This window comes from Neodiprion pinetum, chromosome 5 (genome assembly GCF_021155775.2).
Source record: "Neodiprion pinetum isolate iyNeoPine1 chromosome 5, iyNeoPine1.2, whole genome shotgun sequence".
Classification (NCBI taxonomy): Eukaryota; Metazoa; Arthropoda; class Insecta; order Hymenoptera; family Diprionidae; genus Neodiprion; species Neodiprion pinetum.
Genome location: NC_060236.1, coordinates 28,213,578 through 28,236,127, shown reverse-complemented (window position 1 = coordinate 28,236,127; position 22,550 = coordinate 28,213,578). Strand labels below are relative to the sequence as shown.

Here is a 22,550-nt window from a genome sequence, read left to right as displayed (position 1 = left end):
TATTACCAATATTATGTAGAAATGAATTAGTTTCTATGTAGACGTAGATTTATTACGAATCCATAGATACGATATCCTTTCACTGTGATACAAATCAGGACTCGTTTTTTCTTCTTTCAAGGGGTTGTACAATCTTTAAACTAATACGACTTGAAAAACAAAATCATTTACTCAACAACAATGTTAAATATTGTCCGATTAATATATTATACTTCATGAGTACGATCGATAATTACAATAACTCATAAAACGAATAAACGATCAACATTCAAAAAAAATTTCACCAATTATAATTAAATTAACCGCATCCCTTGGTACAGTTGGTACATTTAGTATTTCTGTAATTGAATAATTTGTAATATACAAACGTACATTAATAATGTAAACAATAATTCAACGCAATATTAGTTCTGATTATCAATGAACTTCCTCCACTTACACTCACTTTCAAATAACGGATTATATCTATCTTCACACTTTTTAATTGCACAATTCAGATTTAACTTATTACGCCTTCTAATTGCACGCCTCACTATATGCAACCATGTATCATAAATCATTTAAAGTTGATCCATGAATGAACGATTGATAAATGACAAATCACTTCGAATGAAACCGTGATAATTCATTCATAATCCGAGCTTCATTCACAGATTAATTTACACTGCAATTCATAAATATCCCGCGGGATGTCGGTTTGAAAATCCGAAATTCAAATCTCACAAGATTTGAATTGTTTACTGTTTTTTACGCTGATCTATGGATAGAGATCGGTGATTTTTTAGCTTTTAACCACATTTCTTAATTCATCTACTTTAAGGATTTTCAAATGAGGAATAAAAAGAGAGAAATGACATAAAGTAACAAGTAGTTTATTTAATTTTAAATAGCCTATTGGCATTTTTATAATTTGTACAATAGTACCGATTGTTTATTCTTTTATTCTTACAAACAATCATTGCTGTACAGTAACCATTCGGTCAATAGCTGCAGTTTGTGCTGTTTTCCTGTTTCACTATCCTTGCTGAACCACTCTTCCAAAATTCTTTTCTCTTTGTCATCAAGCGTGTCAAGAGGATCCAATGAGGTAACCATCATACTCGGTAAAATCACATCGTGATACAGAAATATCTGGAATAAAATTGAACGGGATCAAGTCGTGATATTTATTTAGTGACAATGCAGATTTCTATATACTAATTAGAACCAAAAGCACACGATTGGACAGGTTTATTACTTTGTATAAAAATTGACTTAAAATAAAAGGGAATGTATCGATATCTGTTTAATGAGTTAAATTGAATTCAATTCGATTCCACTGATCTCGGCTGGTTCCTTTTTGCAAAGTAAAGCCTCAGTTTGCTCAAATTACGTATCTGCCCGTTTAAGGCCTCGCTGATCCGGCGAATCATATACTATATATTTCGTGACGTCAAAACCCGGGAAATTTCCTTGTCGAATCGTGCGAGAACGGGGGTAGGAATCAGACTATAAATTTTTTTAAACCGTATCTTCAATAAAAGTGTATGTCTGTATCTCAGTCATTGCTAACGTAGATCGCTGATAGTATTTTGACTTGTTGAATATTCATCGCTTCTACGATTTCAGAATTTCTTTCACTTCTGACAGGGAGATAGAGAGACGTATAAAAGCACAGACGTAATCCGGGAACACCCATTCCATCAGTTATCTTTCCGTAAATATGACACGATCCGACAAGGAAATTTTCATGTGACAGAAGCCCGTTCTTGATCCATAAGAAATCTGTTTCGTTGGTCGGATCTAACGAAACTGGCTAATGAAGTCAGCAGCCTTAGTTCAACGTTGAACGTCCAGAAGGGCTGTAAGTGCTTGTGAAGTCACGAAATGGATATTTACAAGCCATGTTAGCGGCGACATAATTTCCGAAAAAATACCGTCCGAAAAATTCATTTGCCACGCACTTTGTTTTGAAATGTATTGTACACTAGACAGGGGCTCGACGATCCAGATGCAACGCTGTATTTTCCAGTGCAGAAAGCTCTCACTGGTTCCTCGAACTGGAATCGTACGCTATTTTTTTGCTGGTCAAGTATGTATGTCTGACCGTCCCAGGCACAGGCGACTATCTCGTCCGTTCCATCGCCAGTAACGTCCAATCGACATAGAGCGAATATTTGGTGATCTACCTGCATCGCCCTGCGGAAGAAACATATCATGGATAAATTAACAAACAAATGGAGTATCGACTAGTTTTCTTTCACAGATTCCACATAAAATTTAATGTCGTAATCAGAGATATAATTTGAGCTCTGAAAATAGAGCGGTACCATCTAGTCTGGCTCACCATAAAATAACTTCGTCTTGTACGAGCATAATTGTGCCGTCTAGAGTGGCCAGAGCATACGGTTTTCCCTTTTTAGCACCAACGGAATCCTGGGAGTTTTTATCATCAGTCTCGCTACGATTGTTGTTATCTTTATTGTTGTCTAGAGACGGCGAGAAGTCCTTCTGCGTTGGAAGAAGAGGCTTTTTATCTGTCCTCATGTCAAACTCACCCAGAACGACGTTACCGCCGATAAAGTTCCCGTCGATCGTGTCGATGCCGGGTGTGCCGTGCCTGGTGTGAAACCTCACAGCTTCGTTGTGCTGGGCGTTAATTTCTCTCCTACGAATGGTATCCACCGCGTCTAAACTCGCCTTCCTCATTTCCGGCTGAGAATAATTCCGCTTAAATTCCAAAGACGAGGCTTTGAAGACGTTCATTCCGAGTTGACTGTCGTCTGAGAAGGTGTTCTGTTTATTAGAAACACTTTTCGCCAGATACTTTGGTACCTCAGTGTCCAACGCAGACACAAATTCCTGCTTTCCAGGCTCTAGGTCACCCAGAATCTCTGTCGAGATATTCGGGTTTCGCATTCTCGATATTCCCAGTGTTTCATAGTCCACGCAACTTGCTGCTACTTCACTGTTTGTCTCCGAGCTGTCAGGATCGTCAAAATTGCAATCTTCAGGGCTGCATTTTATTCTCATAAACGTTCCACCTGGCTGCGCAACTAACAAAGTTGGTGTCCCATCTCCTGTATGCTGCAATTCAGGGAGTAAAAAAGATGTCGTTATGAGTTTGGTGCAAATCAGTGTATTGTATTAGGAAAAAGAAATAAATACCTGTAGAGTTACGGTACCAATTTGATCAGCACATTCCCATTTATTTAGACCAATTAGTCTGCGAGATCCAAGTTCGGCGCTGCTAGACCATCTGTAAGATCGCACGACGCGATCGGTCAGTCCCAGGATCATTTCCACGGCCCCATCTTTGTCTACATCAGCGAGGAGAACTACTTTGGTGTTTGTAGGAATACGTTGAACGTGAACGCACTGCATTTTTCCAGAGGGCTCGTTCGATTCCACATTATTGTCCATTTGATCAGAACCTGATGAGTGCATCATACTGCTCATACCTGTGGCCACGTCTACGCTGGTTGGCCCTGTTGGCACGTTGATTTTAGAGTAAGAAACAGAGCACATGAAAAATCATTGAGTTGGAGTGACAGCAGTGTTTATAGTGTTTGGACATACCAGTTGGTACGCCGAACTGATCTCCAAGAGTAGACTCCCTTATTACAGGCAAATGGCCCACCGAGCCCAGCGATGTTGCAGTTGGATTGACCGGTCGAGGACTATAGAAGATGTGGACCCATCCATCTCCACAAATTACTACTAGAGCGTTACGGCCATAGTTAAAAATATCACCCACTGTTAGGCAAGTTATGAGACCAAGACCTGTTATTTTCTGCCACAAGTCTGAACCCTGGAGTCAAATATTCTCTGGTATTCAATCAGATCAACCAAGAAGAAACGATGGTGTTCAATTGGTATCAGGTTGCACACATACTTACGTACTTTAAAAATATATAGCTCCCCTTCTGCAGTTCCAACAACCAATTCGTTATCGCCATCGTTGTCAACATCGCCTAGTGTCATACCATGTCTGAAAATTGTTCCTGGGACGTCCCATTGCAGACGTTTAACAAAGCTTACGGCCCGCATGATGGTGCTCTTTCTTGTACAGTTTCTCGTGTTAAGCAACAGACGATCTCAGGATGTTGAGCGGTAATCTATGCTCTCGTACCTCGGGAATTAAGAACTGCCAACGATTTGGAGGCCAGACAATGCAAGTAGCCTTAGCCGTTACCAAACCTAGTGAGATTGGACCAAAGCTATTTGAGTCCATAGAATGACCTGTGTGATCTCCCTCGACCCAACAGTGACCCTCTGGTACCTACGGATGATGATGTACAAGTTGAAGCACTTCTTGTCCGGACTTATTCATGAAGAATCCATTAGGCTTAATAATTTTATGCCATGTGGATCCTGAAATCTAATCATTCTTAGCTAATGAACTTAAATTTGATAGTGTAATCAACTATAATTATATAAAAAATTAAATGTCGGGCAGTTTAATTCAATTTCCCGGACCTGTACGAAGTCTGTCTTGTATCCGATGGTGCCAATGACGTCGCCAGGTAGTCCGATTACACGCTTTATTAGTTTTTGATTAGGAAACTTAGGTGAGGACAGAGAAATTATTTCGCCTCGTTCGACTTTGAGCCCTCGAACGGCCCAGCGATTCAGATAGACGTAATCGACCTCTTTCAAGTTAGGGTTCAGCGCCGGTTGCATTGAAACACCTTCAACTCGCGCGACATATCCAACAGTGTCTAAAAAGGTTATCCCTATAGGAATTCCTATGAGGATGTTGCGCAGAAAGGGCGGTAGCCCCATGTAACCAATGAATAATAAAGATGAGAGCTTTTCTTGGCTTTAAAATGAAAGAAAATAAAAATATGTGAGAGTTATTCAGATTTGAAATGTGCAACTCTAGCAGGGTAAATTTGTTTACGTTTATTCAATTATACCATTCAAGGGTAGAAACTTACCAATCACTTTGGACAAAGCAATGGGTCGGGTGATCTCTTTAATCTGTAAAGAAAATTGCCAAATATTAAGTAGAACAGCTGAATATATTTCATAGTGGATGATACTTGACAATGGTAGGTTGTTAAACAATAAAAAAAGGAAGAATTATCAAATCGAAACCTGTAGACAATGGTTAAGAATACTTAAAGTTAAGTGAGGTTAAATTGGATTACATAAAGATCAACAAAATGTGGCAAAATAAGAAATTCAAATAAAATTCGGCAAATCGCAACGCCTTATACAGACGCTATGCCAGGCATACAGCTATGGTCCATTTTTTGTTCCAATACATTATGTTTGGTATTGTGTAGGTTAGATTCGGGCACCTTAGGCTAGGTTAACCCAAAATCTGTATATTCTATTGTAAGCACTACAGTGGTAATACATAGTCCAGCAAAAAATCAAGGAAATACAATTTGCAGCAAAAAATCAGCACAAATAAAAATTTGCGAATCGCGTAATGCGTACCTAAACATCTAGCAGAATCCGTTAACGTGTCTTTCACTTCTCTTTCATTCATTCGTTGATTCGTCTGCACACGCAGTGCGTAGGTGCAATTGTGGAAATGAATAAAACGCATATGAAATGCATATGAAATGCAGTGCAGGTGCAAACAGTTGTTGCGGAGATTCCCCGCCAACATTGTAACCGTTGCATGTAATTCAATAGTTTTCGTATATTTTAGTTATTCTATCAAGGAACAGACAGGTCTTAATTTTTTTGCAATATCAGAGGCTAGCCAAGAAAAGGCTTAAATTTTTAAAATGTTTCCAGGACCGTACACTTAGTGTACGGTCGAGCAATTGGACCGTATGTTCCGACAGGAGGTGAAATTACCCCGCAAATACGGTCCTGACCGTACGATTGGCAACACTGCAAGGTACCGACCAGTACCGACTCTGACCGACTTCCCCTCAACTGCCACCTGCCGCCCGTTCCGGAATAACCGCCATGGTACTTTGTGTTGCAGACGGTAGCGCCGCCACGTTTTAGGAATTACAGTTTACGGACACTACGGCCAGTATACAGGCAGTATACCGAGTATACCAATATGTCTCTGGGCGTGAGGTGAGTATCCCTTAACGATATTGTTAAAGATCCGTATTTAACTATAAATATGGATATACGAGTGCATTAAATGAGCATGTATTTGAAACAATAAATCCATCTTCCAATTATAAACGTAAAAAAAATTCCCCCAGAAACGTAAAATCGTAGAAGTAATGATTATCGTATCAAGTCACCGTGGAGCCGCTGACGTGTCGCCGCGGGTTCGCGCCGGTGTTATTTGGCTGTTTGTGATAATCGTTTAGTAAATAAATTAAAAAATTTATATACTTTCTAACATTAATTAAAATCGGAGCCGTAGTATCATCATTTTATCGCTGGCTTCACGTGCGTCCAACTTGCACCTCTGACGAACCGGTTTACAAAATTTTCCATCAAATTAGACAACTCATGTAGCTTACGTATAAATTGATATTTGTCTGCCTTGTTGAGAATGAAGATAGTAGTTAATTGAATTGGGATTCATTGTTACTAATTCAGATCCTTGCGAATCCGGTTTCCTTGTTTCTATTCCTTTTCACGCCAAAACAACACACGCAGGTGTACGTGGAATTCCGATGAATTCCGGTGCGTTCGATGCATTAATTACAACATTACCTGATTGTACCTAAGTAAATATTAGCCGTGATAACGACGAAAATATCGCCGTAATTTGACGTCGTAGTTGGATAAATTTTTCCTCCAATTCTGAAACCACTGCTATCCTTATTTGAATAAAAAATAAAAAGTAATATCATATTCACTGTTTATACAAGTAGTGATTGTCGGCCCATGAACATGTATCGGAATGAGGCTCAGTAGCAGCAAAGTGAAATTTTATCGTAATTACTTCACAATAATTTTTGTGGTGTAGTACATCTCTGCATAATTCTCTTATCTTGAAAAGAGAGTTTAGCTTCTACCTGAAATGCATGTTTATACACAAAAAGATATGGATACATTACAGTGTAAACAAAGATTAGTTCTTTTAGATACGGCGAAGTTCAAACGCGAGTTTAATCTTTGCTGATATAAGTTTTCCCTCTGTGTAGCTCATTGCTCTTCGAATCTAATTGGCATCCGTTTAAATAGCAGTTTTTTTCTTTGTTTCAATTTTTATTCAAAAACGTATATTTCATAGTGTGGCTATTCACCAAAATCGTTGACAAAAATGCAAAGAAATAAAAGGCTCAAATATTAAATTTTTTTTTTATTTTCCTTAGATTTGGGCTGTTTCTGGCAGCACTCAGCTGCGTCTACTTGGTCAGCGGAGTTGACAGAAACAATTTTAAAACATGCGAACAAAGCAGTTTTTGTCGGTGAGTATCGATACACTTAAAACAGAAAGAAATTAATTACTTGTGGTTGGAAATGATGCAGTTTTAAAATCAGTAAGAATGAAAAAACTACTAGATCGTAAAATTATATAATTTGATTTGTAACGAATTATATCAGTTTTGAATTTAACCTCTTGCCACGCCAAAGTTCAAGCCCATTAAATGTATCTATCATATATTCTGTACAACATAGAAGTTATCAATCAACTCATTGGAAATAACTTCACTTCATTCTATTCTGCTACACCTGTTTATAGGCGTTGCCGAAAAGTTGAGCCAGGCAAAACGCCTTACAAGCTACTGAACACGGTCGAAGTTCGAGAGACGGATCTGAGCGGTGAATTATTTAACCAAGATACAGGAGTTGCATACATTCTTCGGTTGACAGGATTGGCAGACAACACATACAGGGTTTGGATAAACGAGAAGAATCCATTACATCCAAGATTCGAGGCGACATTTGCACTCCAGAGTGATCCTGTGCCAAAGAAAATACAACTCATTGAACAAACAGCAGAGTATATTGTAGTTGGCACTGATCATACCAAGGCTAAGCTCTTTTTCAATCCATTCAGAATTGACTTTTATCGCGGTGAACAACTTGTTCTCTCTGCCAATGCGAGAGGACTCATGCGGTTTGAACACATACGCACTAAACCAGAGCCGTAAGTTCATTTTCATTGACCTACTGACAACGGAAGTTTTAACCAGTGAATGATAGGATTCAACTAATATCGGACCACCATTTATTACAGGAAGCCTGAGGGTGAGGAAGGAGAAAAGCCTGCTGAAACTAATCCCGAATTTCCAGGAGACGGCGCAGACTCTGATCCTGGAGCTTGGGAGGAGAATTTCAAATCACATCACGATTCCAAACCTTTCGGGCCAGAGGCTGTGGCACTAGATTTCAGTTTCATAGGGGCTGAAAATGTTTATGGGGTTCCAGAGCATGCTGGATCATTTGCGTTGAAATCCACAAAGAAATCTGATCCTTACAGACTTTATAATTTGGATGTTTTTGAATACGAAATTGACGACTTTATGTCGCTCTATGGTGCCATTCCTGTCGTCTTTGGCCACGGGTAAGTTCCTCGTCTTTAACATCCATAAATAATATTAAATAACTGATAGATATTTTTACAATGTAATTTTGAAATTTATTCGTGATATATACAAAAGTATCCTCAAATGGAGCATTTATGAAGTCTACATTTTAAAATGAACTATAATTAGTAGTTTTACTTCAACAGTAAGGAAAGCGGAACGTCAGGAGTTTACTGGCAGAATGCAGCTGAAACTTGGGTGGATATAACATCCAGCGCTGATAACAACGTCGTTGAGAGTATCGTTAACTTCGTTTCTGGGTCTGCTAAAAAGCCCCAAGTTGACGCTCACTTCATCTCTGAGTCAGGCCTAATCGACGCATTCTTTATGCTAGGACCTAGTCCCTTGGATGCCTTCAGGCAATACACACGTTTAACTGGATCTGCTCCTCTCCCTCAGGTATTGTGAATTCACGATTAATAAACGTCAGATTTCTTTGTAGAAAAAACTCACTAAAACTCATACATATCTATGTGGTGTGATGTTGAATTCTCAATGAAATTTCTTCAATTTCTGACATTCATTCCATTTCAGATGTTTAGCTTAGGGTACCATCAGTGTCGGTGGAATTATAACGACCAGGACGACGTGCGTCAGGTGGCTGAGAATTTTGACAAGTACGACTTACCGATGGATGTAATGTGGCTGGATATCGAGTACACTGATGGCAAGAAGTACTTTACGTGGGATACCCGTAAATTTTCGCAGCCTCTAGAGATGGTCCATAATTTGACAGAAAAGGGTAGAAAACTGGTGGTGATTATTGATCCTCACATCAAGCGAGACCAGAACTACTTTCTCCACAACGACGCTACAAATCTTGGTTACTATGTAAAACACAGAGATGGAAAAGACTACGAGGGATGGTGCTGGCCAGGTGCAACCTCGTACATCGACATGTTCGACCCTAAAGTCAGGCAGTACTACATCGAGCAGTACAATCTAGACAAATTCACGGGAACTACCAACGACGTTTATATTTGGAATGACATGAATGAACCGAGTGTGTTCAATGGACCCGAAGTAACAATGCCGAAGGATTTGATACATTATGAAAATTGGGAGCACAGAGATATTCACAACATTAACGGAATGATGTTCACGTCCGCGACTCACGAGGCTTTATTCCGAAGGTATTATACTTTCTACTTCACGTTGAACATTGTTATTGAGAATATTTGACTGAACTCATTTTTCCAGTCCCAAATTAGACCCGTAAATACAGTTAATTGATAGATATTTGATTCGATAAATATTTTTTTCCAGGTCTGGCGGTTCCCTGCGACCATTCGTATTGACACGATCCTTCTTTGCTGGTTCGCAAAGATACGGTGCCATGTGGACTGGAGATAACACAGGTGAATGGAATCACCTTCGTATCAGCTACCCGATGTGTCTGTCCTTGGCGGTATCCGGTTTCTCTTTTTGCGGTGCAGACATAGGAGGCTTCTTCAAGAACCCGGACAATGAGTTGTTCATAAGGTGGAATCAAGCAGCTGCTTGGCTGCCGTTTATGCGTCAGCATTCTCACATCGAGACCAAGCGTCGTGAGCCTTGGGTTTTCGGTGATAATACTCTTGGAATAGTTCGTGAAACCCTCAAGAGGCGCTACGCCTATTTGCCCTTGTGGTACACATTATTTAGGGAGCATGAAATCAGCGGAATTCCAGTTATCAGGCCGATTTGGGCTCACTACCCAACCGAGTCTGCAGCTTTTACTATCGACGACGAAATCTTGGTTGGCGATTCGCTCCTCGTTCGTCCAGTTCTAGAGCCTGGATTGACAGAAGTTAGCGTCTACTTCCCTGGAGAGGATAAGATCACTTGGTACAACATTGACACGATGCAGCCGTACAAGCAGCCTGGTGCTGTCAGTGTTCCGGTGACGATGGAGCGAATCCCAGTATATCAAAGGAGTGGATCAATTGTTCCAAAAAAGAACAGATCCCGCCGAAGTACAGTCGCTATGAAAAACGATCCCTACACGCTGATGGTAATCGCAGATGACGATGGATCCGCTACAGGCACTCTCTACATTGACGATGAATCCAGTTTCGAGTACCGTCATGGAAAATACTTGTACATCAGGTTCACTTTGACTGGTTACAAGCTGACATCCAATTTCATGGATAAACTCGCAACCTATGACACTAAGAGCTGGCTGGAGAGGATAGATATCGCCAATCCACCAAAGAACGTCAAATCGGCACAATTGACCTCGAAAAGTGAGTTGGACGTTATAATCCTGAGATATTTGCTGAGCTTTCAGATTTACTTTAATTTTTTATCAAAATATATCGCCTGTACTGGAATATTTTCCAATCATGAATTCAAACTTCTTTTTTCAGCTCTAGGCATAGTCGAGCTGGAGGCCAAATACAATACTCGAAACAATGTTCTAACTGTGCGTAAACCTGGAGTAAATATGGGCGAGGAATGGAGTATAGAGTTGATTCATTAGTTGACAAGTGAAGTCAAAAACTTGATATACCTATATTCTAGTGAACATTTTACATTCGATTTTTCAAATCTCACCTGAGTGACAAACACACACCTGAATAACGTAAGGCAGTAAATAGTAAAGCATAATATCGACATAGTTTAAATAGATGCTACAATGTAAATAGATGTGAACAAATTGATTTACACGTTTCTTTGTTTTCTTATCATCAACAACACGAGAACATATTTCATAAAACACTTTTGTAATACATAAATGCGTTACTACGTATTTACGCAATAAAAAAAAAAAAACAAAAGAAAAATTTAATAACTTAAAGTACGAATGAACGTAAAATTTTTATGGCAGTTACCGCGGGATTGTATGGTTTTAAACACTATATAATTTAAATTTACCTATGCAAACTATCTGTGAGCCTGTCACTGCAAGCTTCCTCTGAACCATCGAAAATACAGATGAATGTTGTCAATTTCGAGCAATTATAAAGCAGGTATTTAGATGATGTCATTTTCCTAATAGTGTTGCACGGTGGTCTTTCAAGATTGATGTAAGTTTTGCCAAGCTCAAGGTTTTTGTCAAGCCAGAAAAATACATCAGACAGTTCGCCAATGATTTTCTCATAGGGTGTGAATTCCTTCAAGTTACGAAAGTACATTATTATTAATAAAACCTGGTTTGTGTAGTAGCAACTACTTCAGATATTGGTATTGCGTAACTCCAATTTCTCCATACAAGTACATCGTCTTCCAATTTCGATAAAAAAATTTCCATTCCTGATTGGTATTGATGACAAACTCAAGGCTCGAAAGTTTCTCCAGCCTGCAATTAAATGCAAAGCATCCAAGTCCCATTCATCGTCCCACTCTAGTAGGCTGAAAGTGAAAAAAATGGTTTGTGCAGTTCAACTTTATTATTTTTATTTATAGGAAGTTTTTTTTTCTTTGAATAAAATGTTAATACAAACTCGCTCTTCGCCTCCAGTTTAAAATCTTTTAAATCCGGCGTGTTTTGAACGACCATTTAGAAAAAGATAACAGTTATTATGAGGGAAGTTGGCGTTAAACTCGAATCACTTCTTTCAACCAATTCACTGTATATGGGCTAAAATGCGTGGCTACTGAGAGTTATGAACGCGGAAGAAACGTGGAAGGGGAATCTCTGTTAGAATGCAGTGAGGTGGACTAATTTCAATATTTCGATGTTTGATACTCTATTCCACTCGCGAGTCGAAAGTCATATCGAAGATTTTGTACTTCTGGTCTCTTTGCCGCCAAAGTTCCAGAACGTCGTCGAATGTTTCACGGTCATGTCTTCGATAATTCGAGCTGTGAGCGTCGCGTCGATTCGTACTTTCATATCTTGGACATTGAAATTTGCGTTGCAGCTATTTATTCCTTTACATGAACATGGCTGTGAGTTAGAAGAAAAAGTAGGGCTGCTAGCTGCTCCATCTTGAAGGTAAGCAGTTTGCTGCATTTCATTCGAGGGTTAAACTTTTACGCGAAAGCTGGAACAAGCTTTGTCGTAACGTTCGAATTATTCCCTTCGAGAGTCGGATGTATCGAGGTATTTAATACGAAAAATTAACATAGATTCGTATCGTATAAAATACTGAAATCCCACGCTCATCTACACGTATTAATGTGTAAATATCACGACATAGGCACAATGACATAATTACGCTGTTCCGATTCTTCCTTTGTTTTGTTTACCTAACACCTTTCTTGTCTTGTCTCTTTTACACGCGAAAAGCCGAATTTTCAGCTATATTTCCAAACACTACTTCCTTACGAAGCCTGTTGAATTTCGCTGTGATATCATGCGTGAAACGATTCATAGTGCAGTAATCAACAAAGTAAAATAATACACGGCAGCATATGGTCAATGAATCAGTCTTTTAACCAAATTTTCAGATCATTGTTTTTTGGACATTTGAGCAGTGTAAGTGACGATTAGATCGCACGAGGTAACAACAAAACGATAAGATGGAAGAATCAGCTGCTGATTGGAGCCTGAAGGTCACCGCGATGCAACCGAGTGCACAAAACAGTGAAGCGGGCTGACAGCCTGCAGACGTCAAGGCGATCGGTAAGTTTCGCAATGAATTTCTTTTTAATACTCCGGTAATTTTCTATGTATCAGTGTGATAATACCGTTTCAACAGGTGAACAAAAACTTCTATCATTAGTTTCCTTTATTAAACACATAAACGACAGCTGAGGAATACCGCTGTTACACATAATGACATATGAATAATAACATGTTAAACGTTTACTAAATACAATGATAACACCGGTCAACAAAAAAAATTTTTCTCTTTGGGTTTGTGTTCTCATGCTCAGATTCTCATTCTAAACATTAAAAAACACTTGAATTTTCATTTTCAGTTTGTAAAGTTTGCTTTTGTCTGATTTACGTCGATAAGTACGTTGTGAAGATTTTTATTCATTTTATGAGCAATAGATGGTAGCACTTTGATTATCCCGATTGCAAATTGCATATTATAATTATTTATCACAATTTTTGAATAAAAAAGACTTTGATGTTCCGCAAAAACTTTTCTGGTCGTAATTTAAAATACAATTACAAAAAAAATATAAAAATCAGTCATTTTTCTTGAAAATTCCAAAAATTGATGTCGTTTCTACGAAAGCAAACTTTGATCAGAAAAATAATTTTCTCCCTTATTTTTAACGTAGGAGAAACCAAAATTTCACAAACAGAAACCAAACCCAAAAATCGTGTTGACCGGTGTAATAATACGGATAATCATTGCGTCGAAACATAACGTTTTTACTTTTATTTTCATTTACAGAAACCAAGTCTTATCAGATTTACTCATCTTGATTGTAGGTGTGAAATTTTAGAATCTTTTTTTCTGTAACTAAAACTTCACAATGATTATCCAAAGATCTGCGCGTAGTAGGCGTACTTTTACATCGTAACGGATCTGGTCAATTTATGTGGAAATTTGAGCGGTGACAAGTCTTCATAAACGATATTTTGCGGATAAGGGCCAGCAACTACTTGAAATTGCAATTTCGGCCGGTTAAACAGAATTTTCGATCTGCAAAATGAAAGGAGAAATATGTGAAACGAAAGTGTAGATTGTTCGAATTTTTGCGTGATTTGGAACACAATATTTCAATTTACCTTTGCAAAGTATGCGTAAGTTCGTTACTATATTCTTTGTGTACGCCGTCGAAAACACAGAAAAATATTGCCAACTTTGGGCAGCAATAAAGCAGATGTTCGATAGAGGATGTCATTACACACAGCGTATCGCTTGGTGGTTCCTCAGATTTGACACTAACTTTCCTGAGTTCTGGATTTCTTCCAAGCCAGAAAAACACTTTGGATACCTTTCCCACGTTTATTTCGTGAAATGTGAATTCTCTCAGATTTTGAAGGTGCATCACCATGTGCGAGAGCTCAGTTGTGTAGCAGCAGTCATTCGTTGTGCTCATATTGTATAACTCCAATTTCTCTAAATGCGTACATTTTCTCCCAATTTGTACGAGAAACCGTCCATCCTTTATTGGTATCGACGACAAACATAGGGCTCTGAGATTTCGCCAACCTGAGATCAGGTGCAGCGAATCTAGGTCCCATATTTCATGATAATGACGTGTACTGAAAGCCGAGAAAATTGTCACTAAGTTTACGGTCATCTTTTCTAACAGTAGAAGATTTACATTTCAATAAAAAATTTGAAACAAACCATATAAACTCTCGTTTAGCCTCTAGTCTAAACTCTCGCAAATTTGGCGTATTTCCTACAAGCATTTTGAAACATGAATCTAGATTTGTATTCATCAGATCACCAACTTTCTCGGTAGATGCATTACGTTGTTTCAGATGCCTCTGAGGATGTACATTTGGCTTAGTAACTGCTGCAATTGTGAAAATATAATCCATTATATCCATTGAAGGTTGATTATTAATTCTTCATGAGTGATTCAAGAATTTGATTGGGTTGATAAGTTAGACGTAATAGTAACATATTTCAAAAGCCAGTTTCATTTGGAAAAACACCATTGGCACTTGATGTATCATCATGTCTAATTGGTAATCAAACAGTAACAGCTTAATTGATAAACTTACATTTTCTTTTTATCAGGTTACAAAGCACAAGTTCTGTCAGGTTTGGAAAAGCACCCGCGACTAAATGTATGTCACATTCTGGTGTTATAGGATGGTACATATTAAGATAAGATATTTGCTGTTTGGCTTCATGTATCATCCCCTGAAATATTTTAGATGCACAGCGTGTTGCAAAGAAACTGAATAATTTATATGCTCCTTCACTTTTTCACCCTCTTTTTTTTTAGCAGGAAAAGATAACAGTTATTAAAAGGGATGTTGACTGTGTTTTCACATGAATGGTGTGACTAACTACATGTCATAACTGTGGCAATAGAGACGAAACACATTGATGGCATTGATTTGGGATGTATATTGCACATATAACTAAATTTCGAAATTCGAAATAATCGGAAAACCTACGGATTTGTTTAAATTTATATAATGTGACTTCATCTCGTCAATCTTCAATAGACACGGTGCCTTCATTGCTTCTCCTGATAAACAACAGTAACCATTTGGAGCATCTTCAAAGTTTTTTACAAGCAAGGTCTTCAGCAGTATGTGTGAAGTCATAAGCCAGATTCTACGAGGCTCGGAATTAATTGATTTGTCGATGATCAGGACATTCTTTTCTGTAAAGATGATAAATTTATTCAGTTTTTTTCACACCTCAACGACGTGATTAAGAATTATAATTGTAAAATTTCAACATACCAAAGTAGAAGCCATCAACCCGATCATATGGGCCCATATAAAAATCTGTCCATAGTCTAGGTTCGGGGATAAAAAATTCCACGATCTTTAATACCTCCGCTGATTTATATCCGCAATACTCGACAATCTTAAGATGTGGTAGAGGAATAAGATGTAAGTTTTGAATACCTTTGTAGTCATATACTGGCAGAGATAATTGGAATAAATGCAACTCTATGAGTTCCAGGCATAGTTGCAAACAGGTAACAACTTCGACTGAGAAATTAGAGTTATCAAAGATTATTGATAAATATCGAAGCCTGCTAAATGGTTGGTACAAGAATTTTGCAGCAGTGGTTTCCTCATAATGTACTGCTCCTAACTGCCTTGGCCAGTCGAACGATAACCGTTGGAGGTGTGTCAATGGTTGCAAAAATGTGCCCACGTCTTGAATATCTCTGAACTTTATTCCTTGTATGTTAATTTCGACGAGGTTTAATGCTGACTTTATGTAAGTCTTCAATAGGTTACTCAGTACAACTGTAACACAGTTGCTAATGTTAAGTTTGCGTATGTGTTTCTTTCTTTGCCTACTAAAACAAGAGTAGATGTCCAAGGCAGAAGTCAGGTATCCATTTGGCGAAAAGTCCAGATCCCTATTAGCGTGTGAAAAACTGTAGTCCTCAACACTTTGACCAATTTCATATAATGAGAATTTAATGACAAACTGGAGATATACGTTTGTGATTTTTCTTTTCTTTCCATCACAACAGTTTCTAGAATCTAATTCGCTAAGTGCAGAATCGTCAGTTCGTTTTTCGTTAATTCGTTAATTAAATTATGCACAGCGTGTACTAACCTCAGCAATTTTGTTTCTTTAAAGACAATTCTGTAGAATTGCCGGCAAGAGTAACCAAGGCTCACACGTTCTCGAGCATTTAAATATAGAATTATGTGCACCCAAATTTCATATGGAATACGGGACACAATGCCGCCGATGTTGTTACTGAAACGTATTAGGTTATTCAAAACATTATCGTTCGTAATCACATACATAACTATTTGTACTGTTTAATAAATTAGCCCTTACTTTTGGCTCATTTCGTCATTAAGCTCGAATTACTTCTTTCACCAAGGATCTCAACCATTTCACTGAATACGGACTAAAAACTGTTGTTGTTGAGAGTTGCGAAGATACAAAGAAACGTGGAAGGGGAATCCCTGTTATGGCGGTTAAGAAAACATGGTCCAATGTCAAACATTTCGAATTTCGAAACTTAATTCCAGTCGCTAGTTGAAAATCGTATCGAAGATTTGGTACTTCCGGTTCGCTTGCCGCCAGTTCAGAACGCCGTCGACTATTTGACTGTGATGTACAGAGAACGTCGAGGCGATCGGTCAACTTCGTAATGAATTTGTTTGCGAACACTCCGCTAGTTGTTTAATGGATCAATAGGTGAACAAAAACTTCTATTATTATTAGTTTCCTTTATTAACCATATAAAGAACGCCGCTGTTACACGTAATAACATATGAATAATAATATGTTAAGCGTCTACTAAATACAATGATAATAATAGGGATAATTATTGCGTGAAAACATGTTTTTACTTTTATTTTCATTTAAAGAAATCAAAGTCTTATCACATTTGCTTATCTTGATTTTTAGTGTGAAATTTTAGAATCTTTTTTTCTGTAACTAAAACTTCACAATGATTATCCAAAGATCTATGCGTAGTAGGGGTACTTTTACATCGTAACAGATTTAGTCAATAATGTCAATATAATTTATGTGGAAATTTGAGCGGTGAGAAGTCTTCGTACACAATATTTATCAAATCCTTATCAGTAATAACTTAAAACTAGAAATTCAGTCGGTTTAACAGAATTTTTGATCTGCAAAACGAGAGGAGATACATGTGAAACGAAAGTGTAACTAATTCACATTTTTGCGTGACTTGGAACACAATTTTTCAATTTACTTTTGCAAAGTGTATGTAAGCTCGTCATTGTATGCTTGGTTTACGCCGTCGAAAACACAGAAAAATACTGCCGACTTTGAGCAGTGATGAAGCAGATTTTCATCAGATTTAACACTAACTTTCCTGATTTCTGGATTTGTATTAAGCCCGAAAAATACTTTGGATACCTTTCCAACGTTTTTCTCGTGAAATGTGAATTCTCTCAGATTCCGTAGGTACATCATCAAATACTCCGATATTTGAGTCCCCATTTCGATTAGTCAAAACCGCGCCTTGCACAAGTATTGCTAACGAACTTTGAATATTGCCGATGCACACGCTTATATTAGACGGGTATCGGTGCAATACGTAGTAACGATGCAGTTTGCAGTAGTTTGTTGCCATCACCTCGTGAGGAAAAAGTTTTCGTGAATCGCGACTCTCAAATCCACTCTCGATGTTTTCTAACTAGAAGAGTAATCTATGTTCGCGATCATAAGACGAAAATATTTGTCATCAGCGCTCATTCGAACTCTTTGCGATAACTTCATGTAGCCGTTGATGCAGGGAAGTGAAGCTGTTATTTTTCAGGCGCATGCGTGATTGCTTTACCTATTCCTCTTTTTATTTATACAAAATACCACGGTGAGACTTAACATTCTTTCGATTAATTGGGATGTCGAGAAATCAGAAAATATAGTTGGATCAACCACGTGTATAAAATGGTAGACCGTACTGTATATAATCAGTGCGACGTACGAGGTATACGTTATTTCTACTACGAGCTGTTAGTAGGGAAAACGGTAAACACGATTCGAGGCGGGAATCGACAATTTAAAAACAGTTACTCAGTGAACACAAATAAATAAATCATTCGCGGTAAACTTTAAAAATAGAATATTTCCATGACACAAGAAAAATTTAAGGATATTTCCTGACCACTGGACAACACTATAAGAATAGTTTTTGTGTATTTATATTTCGATTTAATTGATACGCGATAGTTGATTATTGATTGCATATTTACCTAAGTCTAAAAACAAGTTAATTTTCAATGACATTCCACTGTAAGCACGAGTAGAATCGCTGCATTTTTTGCACTCTATGGATGATGTGGCATGCTCATGTCGCAGGGGAAGTTCACAAGCCGGGCGTCCTCAGTTATGACGTCTTCTTTCATCATCCATTCAGAATCATCCATTATCAGATCCATAGTCCAAACAACTTGGAATTGGAAATCGGACTTTCCAGGTTTGCACTTGAAACTGCAATATAATGACAGACGGTGAAATGAGTTTCAAAAACATGTCACAGACATTGATTGTTAAGCCCTGATTAAAATAGGATCGTATAAATATAGATCGTTATCCGCTATAGAGAGTCGTACTTCATTTTCGTTAGGACTCCAAACTTCAGGGACATTTCTATATACAGTTTGCAAGCACACGTTGTAATTACCTTCTCAACATGGTCGACAGCTTTACAGAATCGGCTTCGGATATTTCGTCAATTATACATTGGAATGTAGTTAATTTTGAACAAGTTTGAAGCAGGTGTTCGATAGAGGGTATTAAATTATTCGTGGTGGTATTTTCGCCATCACTTATCACGTCAACTTTCCTGAGTTGCACATTGTTGGCGAGTGATACGAAAATTCGAGATACTTCGCCAATGTTGTCCTGATGAATTCTAAATTCTCTCAGGTTTTTGAGGTCAGCAATCATTTGACACAGTTCATCGATGTAGCAGCAAACATCCCCGGGACCGAGATCGTACAAGTCTAATATCTCCAAATGCTTGCATGCCCTTCCGATTTCAGTGAGAAAAATACCGTCCTCGATTGGTACCGATGACAAACGTAAGGTTCTGAGATTTGTCCAACCTGAGATTAGGTGCAGAGCGTTCAAGTCCCACATTTCTTCATATTCGATCGTGCTGAAGCAACATTTAAATAATTTATCGCTTTTTGTTTTGAAAACTTAATTATTTATAAAGAAAATCGTATTCATTATTTTACAAATTTCCATCATTATCGAATATTTATGATTTTTGACTCTGATCATGATTCTGGTACAATTATTGAATTATCATGATACATAGGATAATCAGAATAAAGGTTTTCGCACCTGTTATTAGTATCCAGCGTCAGGTGTTTAAGGTGAGGCGAATTCTGAACGATCATACTAAAAGATGAATCTAGATTTTTGTTGGTCAGATAACCCTCTTGTTTAACTGCCTTATTATATTTTCTCTTCAGTTGTTTCCGAGAGTGTACAAAACCCGATACTATAATTGTACAGAATTGGAAACCAATGACATTAGAGGTCAACCGTAGATATATAGTTATTAAAATATTACAAAAATATTAATTATTCGCTAAAACGGTGTTCAAAAATGTTATGTGAAAGACTTTCCCTTGCCTTTTGTTATGTTGGATAAAATGAGCTCGGTGAGTTTTGGAAAAGCGGATACGACTAAATGCGCATCGCAATTTGTTTTTATGTTATGATTGATACGTAAATACGAAAGTTCATAACTTGGATCTTTCAGCAGTCGCTGAAACATTAAGAATATAAAAGTATTTATTATCACGTCGTCGCTTAAAAATTCGAATAACTTGTTCCTCAACATATTGTCATTGTTAAATGACGTCAATTTCGGTTAGAATAATTCATAACAACCCATTGGGTTTGAGAGTTTTGTTGAAAAACTGATCGATACTTAGGGTGTACTTTTACCTTTGCCTCCTCGATCTTGATAACACATATGTCTGTCTGATGAAGTAGAGATAAACAACAGTAACATTTTGGCGGGTCTTTATGGGTGACTTTAATCACTTCTGTTAAAAGGCGTTCTGTGAGCACAGACTGGCCAAATTCAAAATAGCTGCCGAAGTAAATATTTCGAGGATTGTTTTTCATCAAATTTGTCTTGCGTAGCTTCTTAGCAAATGGCACGTTTTTTTCTAAAAATTATTAGATTTGCTATCAGATCAAATGGGATTAGATATTGAGCGGCCAATGTTACTTTGAAATCAATTTATCACAGAAACATACCAAAGTAAAAACCGTTCTGAATGTAATACTTGGGAACGTGAAAATCAGTCCATTTCTCAAGTTCTGGAAGCAAAGTCATGAAGTATCTCTTCTCGGGGCCGTAGCAGGGTCCACAAAATTCAATGATTTCGAGACTCCTAAGTTTTTTGTGTTCTAAGCACGGAAGGTCGTCTGTTGCAGGAACATAGCAGGATTTCCTTCCAATCATGCGTAGCTCCTTGAGTTTTTGACACATTTGTAAATATTGGACAAACTTTTTTGTATGTGGTGGATGCCATATTTGTATTGACAAATACGTGAGTTTGCTTAAAGGCCCTCGTAGAACCTTGCAGCAAGGTCCAGCGTTATCTTCCATTCGTCTTGGCCAGTCGATAGAGAGTCTCTTTACATGTGGTAATAACTTTAGGAAATATCCCAACCCCTGTACGTCTTCAAATCTTGTGCCACTTATGTTTAAGTCAACTATGTTCACTGCATTGCCGATGTAATCGTTAAGCATCTGCTCCGGCTCTATAAAATTTACATTTCTCAAATTTACTCTCTGAATGTACCTGCTTGCTTTGCTGTTGTCAAAATATTGACGGATGTCAGAAACTGATGTCAGGCGCCCGTCTTTGGAAAAATCTAAATTCCTGAAATGCACAGATAGAAAAATCTTATCACAGATATTGCTTAGTGTGGGATATAATTGGATTTTCGTTGATATACGTATATATTGAATCGCGTATGTAAGCTCCATTCTAATATTTGCAACTGAATCATTAAGGATGATTAGGTTGATTGAATTTTTTAACTTCAACTGAGCTGTTTCATTTGATAAGAAATATTAATCTTTTACATGGAATGATGAAAATATGAAGAGTAAATTAAAAATAGGAATTATGTATTCACCTTAATAATTTTTTCTCTTCGAATATAAGACTGTGTAATTTCTTGCATGAATTACCCAAAGGCACACGCTCTCTAGCATTCAAATGGAAGATAATTTTTATCAAAATTTCATTGGGAAAATCCAGAATGTGACAGATGCTGGGCCTGAAACATATTGTTATATAAATTCTTTTGCGTAATTAAAATATGGAAAATATTTTGTTGTTCACTAGTGAGTGACAATACACTCGACAGTGGGATGTCAAAAATTTTCTGGCTACGCCCTCCTAAATTTCAGTTTTTTGAAACATGATTCAAATGATTAAAAAGACATAATTTATTCAAATTACGATATTGTATTCCTACAGTTTCGTAAATACGGTTTGTCAATGTTTGTTTGGGTTTTTTACATACCCAGCACTCATTTTGTTCGATGTCTTCGTCAGCCTGTATGCAATTGTTGATAATTTGCACGATATCGATAGTGACTAGCAGTTCGCGGCTAATCAGGAAATCAGATACGTCAGAGCGGTGATAAGCGTATGATATAATGGGGCTCTTCTTCCAGTGTTCTATATGCCCATTGCTCACATTTGTAAACGGGAATTTCTATTTCAGGGACTTTTCATCTAAAATACGTTATTTCATTACTTCACCTGTTATCAAATATATGATCGACTTGACAATTACGATAGAACGTGAGCGAAATCTGAATAAACAGAACTTCGGGTTATTTAGTAGTAGATGCTGAATCACTTACAGTAGTGAGAATTCAATCCTGATTATTTCATTAAATTTAAATAAGTCGATATTACGTTTATTCAAATTAGTTACGCGCGCGAAAATCGAGGAATCCCCTTGAATTCGCACAAATTTCAAGTTGCGTGGTCATAGTGACTTCAGTGTTGCCAACTGTACTCGAAATTACGTCCAGTTTGGCCGTTAGCAGCGCGCCTAGGGTGTAAATTCGTGTCAA

General features: G+C 37.7%; 5 protein-coding genes and 1 long non-coding RNA gene across 11 annotated transcripts in view; 1 reads left to right on the top strand and 5 right to left on the bottom strand.

Moving 5' to 3' along the window:
• Window positions 1-856: 856 nt before the first annotated feature.
• LOC124219512 (KICSTOR complex protein ITFG2) lies at window positions 857-5,712 on the bottom strand. Of its 2 annotated transcripts, XM_046627203.2 has the most exons (8): window positions 5,428-5,712; window positions 4,920-4,962; window positions 3,883-4,261; window positions 3,559-3,790; window positions 3,148-3,467; window positions 2,327-3,066; window positions 1,944-2,178; window positions 857-1,131 (listed from the first exon to the last, which is right to left on the bottom strand). In XM_046627203.2, exons 3-8 carry the CDS (start codon window positions 4,027-4,029, stop codon window positions 946-948), a joined length of 1,860 nt encoding a protein of 619 aa, XP_046483159.1. In that variant the 5' UTR covers window positions 4,030-4,261; window positions 4,920-4,962; window positions 5,428-5,712; the 3' UTR covers window positions 857-945. The 2 variants fall into 2 exon arrangements, with proteins under 2 accessions (XP_046483159.1, XP_046483160.1); XM_046627204.1 differs by lacking the exons at window positions 4,920-4,962; window positions 5,428-5,712 and having other exon boundaries at window positions 3,879-4,016.
• On the bottom strand, window positions 4,061-4,764 carry LOC124218550 (mitochondrial inner membrane protease subunit 2). The gene is made up of 2 exons (XM_046625089.1): window positions 4,459-4,764; window positions 4,061-4,261 (listed from the first exon to the last, which is right to left on the bottom strand). Exons 1-2 carry the CDS (start codon window positions 4,762-4,764, stop codon window positions 4,061-4,063), a joined length of 507 nt encoding a protein of 168 aa, XP_046481045.1.
• Window positions 5,713-5,918: 206 nt separating the features above from the next.
• GCS2alpha (glucosidase 2 subunit alpha) lies at window positions 5,919-11,093 on the top strand. Its single transcript, XM_046627194.2, has 8 exons — window positions 5,919-6,027; window positions 7,230-7,325; window positions 7,601-8,008; window positions 8,099-8,425; window positions 8,594-8,846; window positions 8,982-9,580; window positions 9,714-10,672; window positions 10,796-11,093. Exons 1-8 carry the CDS (start codon window positions 6,011-6,013, stop codon window positions 10,906-10,908), a joined length of 2,772 nt encoding a protein of 923 aa, XP_046483150.1. The 5' UTR covers window positions 5,919-6,010; the 3' UTR covers window positions 10,909-11,093.
• LOC124219524 (uncharacterized) lies at window positions 9,885-12,194 on the bottom strand. Its single transcript, XR_006883408.2, has 2 exons — window positions 11,873-12,194; window positions 9,885-11,780 (listed from the first exon to the last, which is right to left on the bottom strand). It is a non-coding gene; the product is annotated as an uncharacterized lncRNA (long non-coding RNA).
• Window positions 12,195-13,087: 893 nt separating this feature from the next.
• Window positions 13,088-16,990, bottom strand: LOC124219511 (uncharacterized). Of its 2 annotated transcripts, none has more exons than XM_046627201.2 (8): window positions 16,778-16,990; window positions 16,547-16,693; window positions 15,709-16,343; window positions 15,415-15,626; window positions 15,013-15,154; window positions 14,630-14,801; window positions 14,062-14,541; window positions 13,088-13,975 (listed from the first exon to the last, which is right to left on the bottom strand). In XM_046627201.2, exons 1-8 carry the CDS (start codon window positions 16,786-16,788, stop codon window positions 13,843-13,845), a joined length of 1,932 nt encoding a protein of 643 aa, XP_046483157.1. In that variant the 5' UTR covers window positions 16,789-16,990; the 3' UTR covers window positions 13,088-13,842. The 2 variants fall into 2 exon arrangements, with proteins under 2 accessions (XP_046483157.1, XP_046483158.1); XM_046627202.2 differs by having other exon boundaries at window positions 15,877-16,343.
• A 189-nt stretch (window positions 16,991-17,179) lies between these two features.
• LOC124219510 (uncharacterized) overlaps window positions 17,180-22,550 on the bottom strand; it is a 5,763-nt gene continuing 392 nt past the window's right edge. The window contains exons 2-10 of one of the 4 annotated variants that reach the window (XM_046627197.2): window positions 22,335-22,528; window positions 21,989-22,203; window positions 21,596-21,739; window positions 20,705-21,336; window positions 20,387-20,613; window positions 20,069-20,204; window positions 19,775-19,934; window positions 19,107-19,583; window positions 17,180-18,913 (exon numbers count right to left, since the gene is read on the bottom strand). In XM_046627197.2, coding sequence (XP_046483153.1) covers window positions 18,751-18,913; window positions 19,107-19,583; window positions 19,775-19,934; window positions 20,069-20,204; window positions 20,387-20,613; window positions 20,705-21,336; window positions 21,596-21,739; window positions 21,989-21,999 — 1,950 coding nt within the window. In that variant the 5' untranslated portion in view covers window positions 22,000-22,203; window positions 22,335-22,528 and the 3' untranslated portion in view covers window positions 17,180-18,750. The remainder of the gene's footprint in view (window positions 18,914-19,106; window positions 19,584-19,774; window positions 19,935-20,068; window positions 20,205-20,386; window positions 20,614-20,704; window positions 21,337-21,595; window positions 21,740-21,988; window positions 22,204-22,334; window positions 22,529-22,550) is intronic. The other 3 variants (XM_046627199.2, XM_046627200.2, XM_046627198.2) reach the window with 3 other exon arrangements.

Excerpts from the sequence above, each read along its gene's own strand:
- LOC124219512 (XM_046627203.2), bottom strand. The coding sequence starts at position 4,029 with ATGCGGGCCGTAAGCTTTGTTAAACGTCTGCAATGGGACGTCCCAGGA. Across the intron at positions 2,179-2,326 it reads CAAGACGAAGTTATTTTATG|GGCGATGCAGGTAGATCACC; the intron begins GTGAGCCAGACT and ends TTTCTTCCGCAG. Across the intron at positions 1,132-1,943 it reads ACAATACATTTCAAAACAAA|ATATTTCTGTATCACGATGT; the intron begins GTGCGTGGCAAA and ends ATTTTATTCCAG.
- LOC124218550 (XM_046625089.1), bottom strand. The coding sequence starts at position 4,764 with ATGGGGCTACCGCCCTTTCTGCGCAACATCCTCATAGGAATTCCTATA. Across the intron at positions 4,262-4,458 it reads ACAAGACAGACTTCGTACAG|GTACCAGAGGGTCACTGTTG; the intron begins GTCCGGGAAATT and ends CATCATCCGTAG.
- GCS2alpha (XM_046627194.2), top strand. Across the intron at positions 7,326-7,600 it reads GAACAAAGCAGTTTTTGTCG|GCGTTGCCGAAAAGTTGAGC; the intron begins GTGAGTATCGAT and ends ACCTGTTTATAG. Across the intron at positions 8,426-8,593 it reads CCTGTCGTCTTTGGCCACGG|TAAGGAAAGCGGAACGTCAG; the intron begins GTAAGTTCCTCG and ends TTACTTCAACAG.
- LOC124219511 (XM_046627201.2), bottom strand. Across the intron at positions 16,344-16,546 it reads AAAGAAACAAAATTGCTGAG|GGATCTGGACTTTTCGCCAA; the intron begins GTTAGTACACGC and ends ACACGCTAATAG. Across the intron at positions 14,542-14,629 it reads GCTAAACGAGAGTTTATATG|TACACGTCATTATCATGAAA; the intron begins GTTTGTTTCAAA and ends CTCGGCTTTCAG.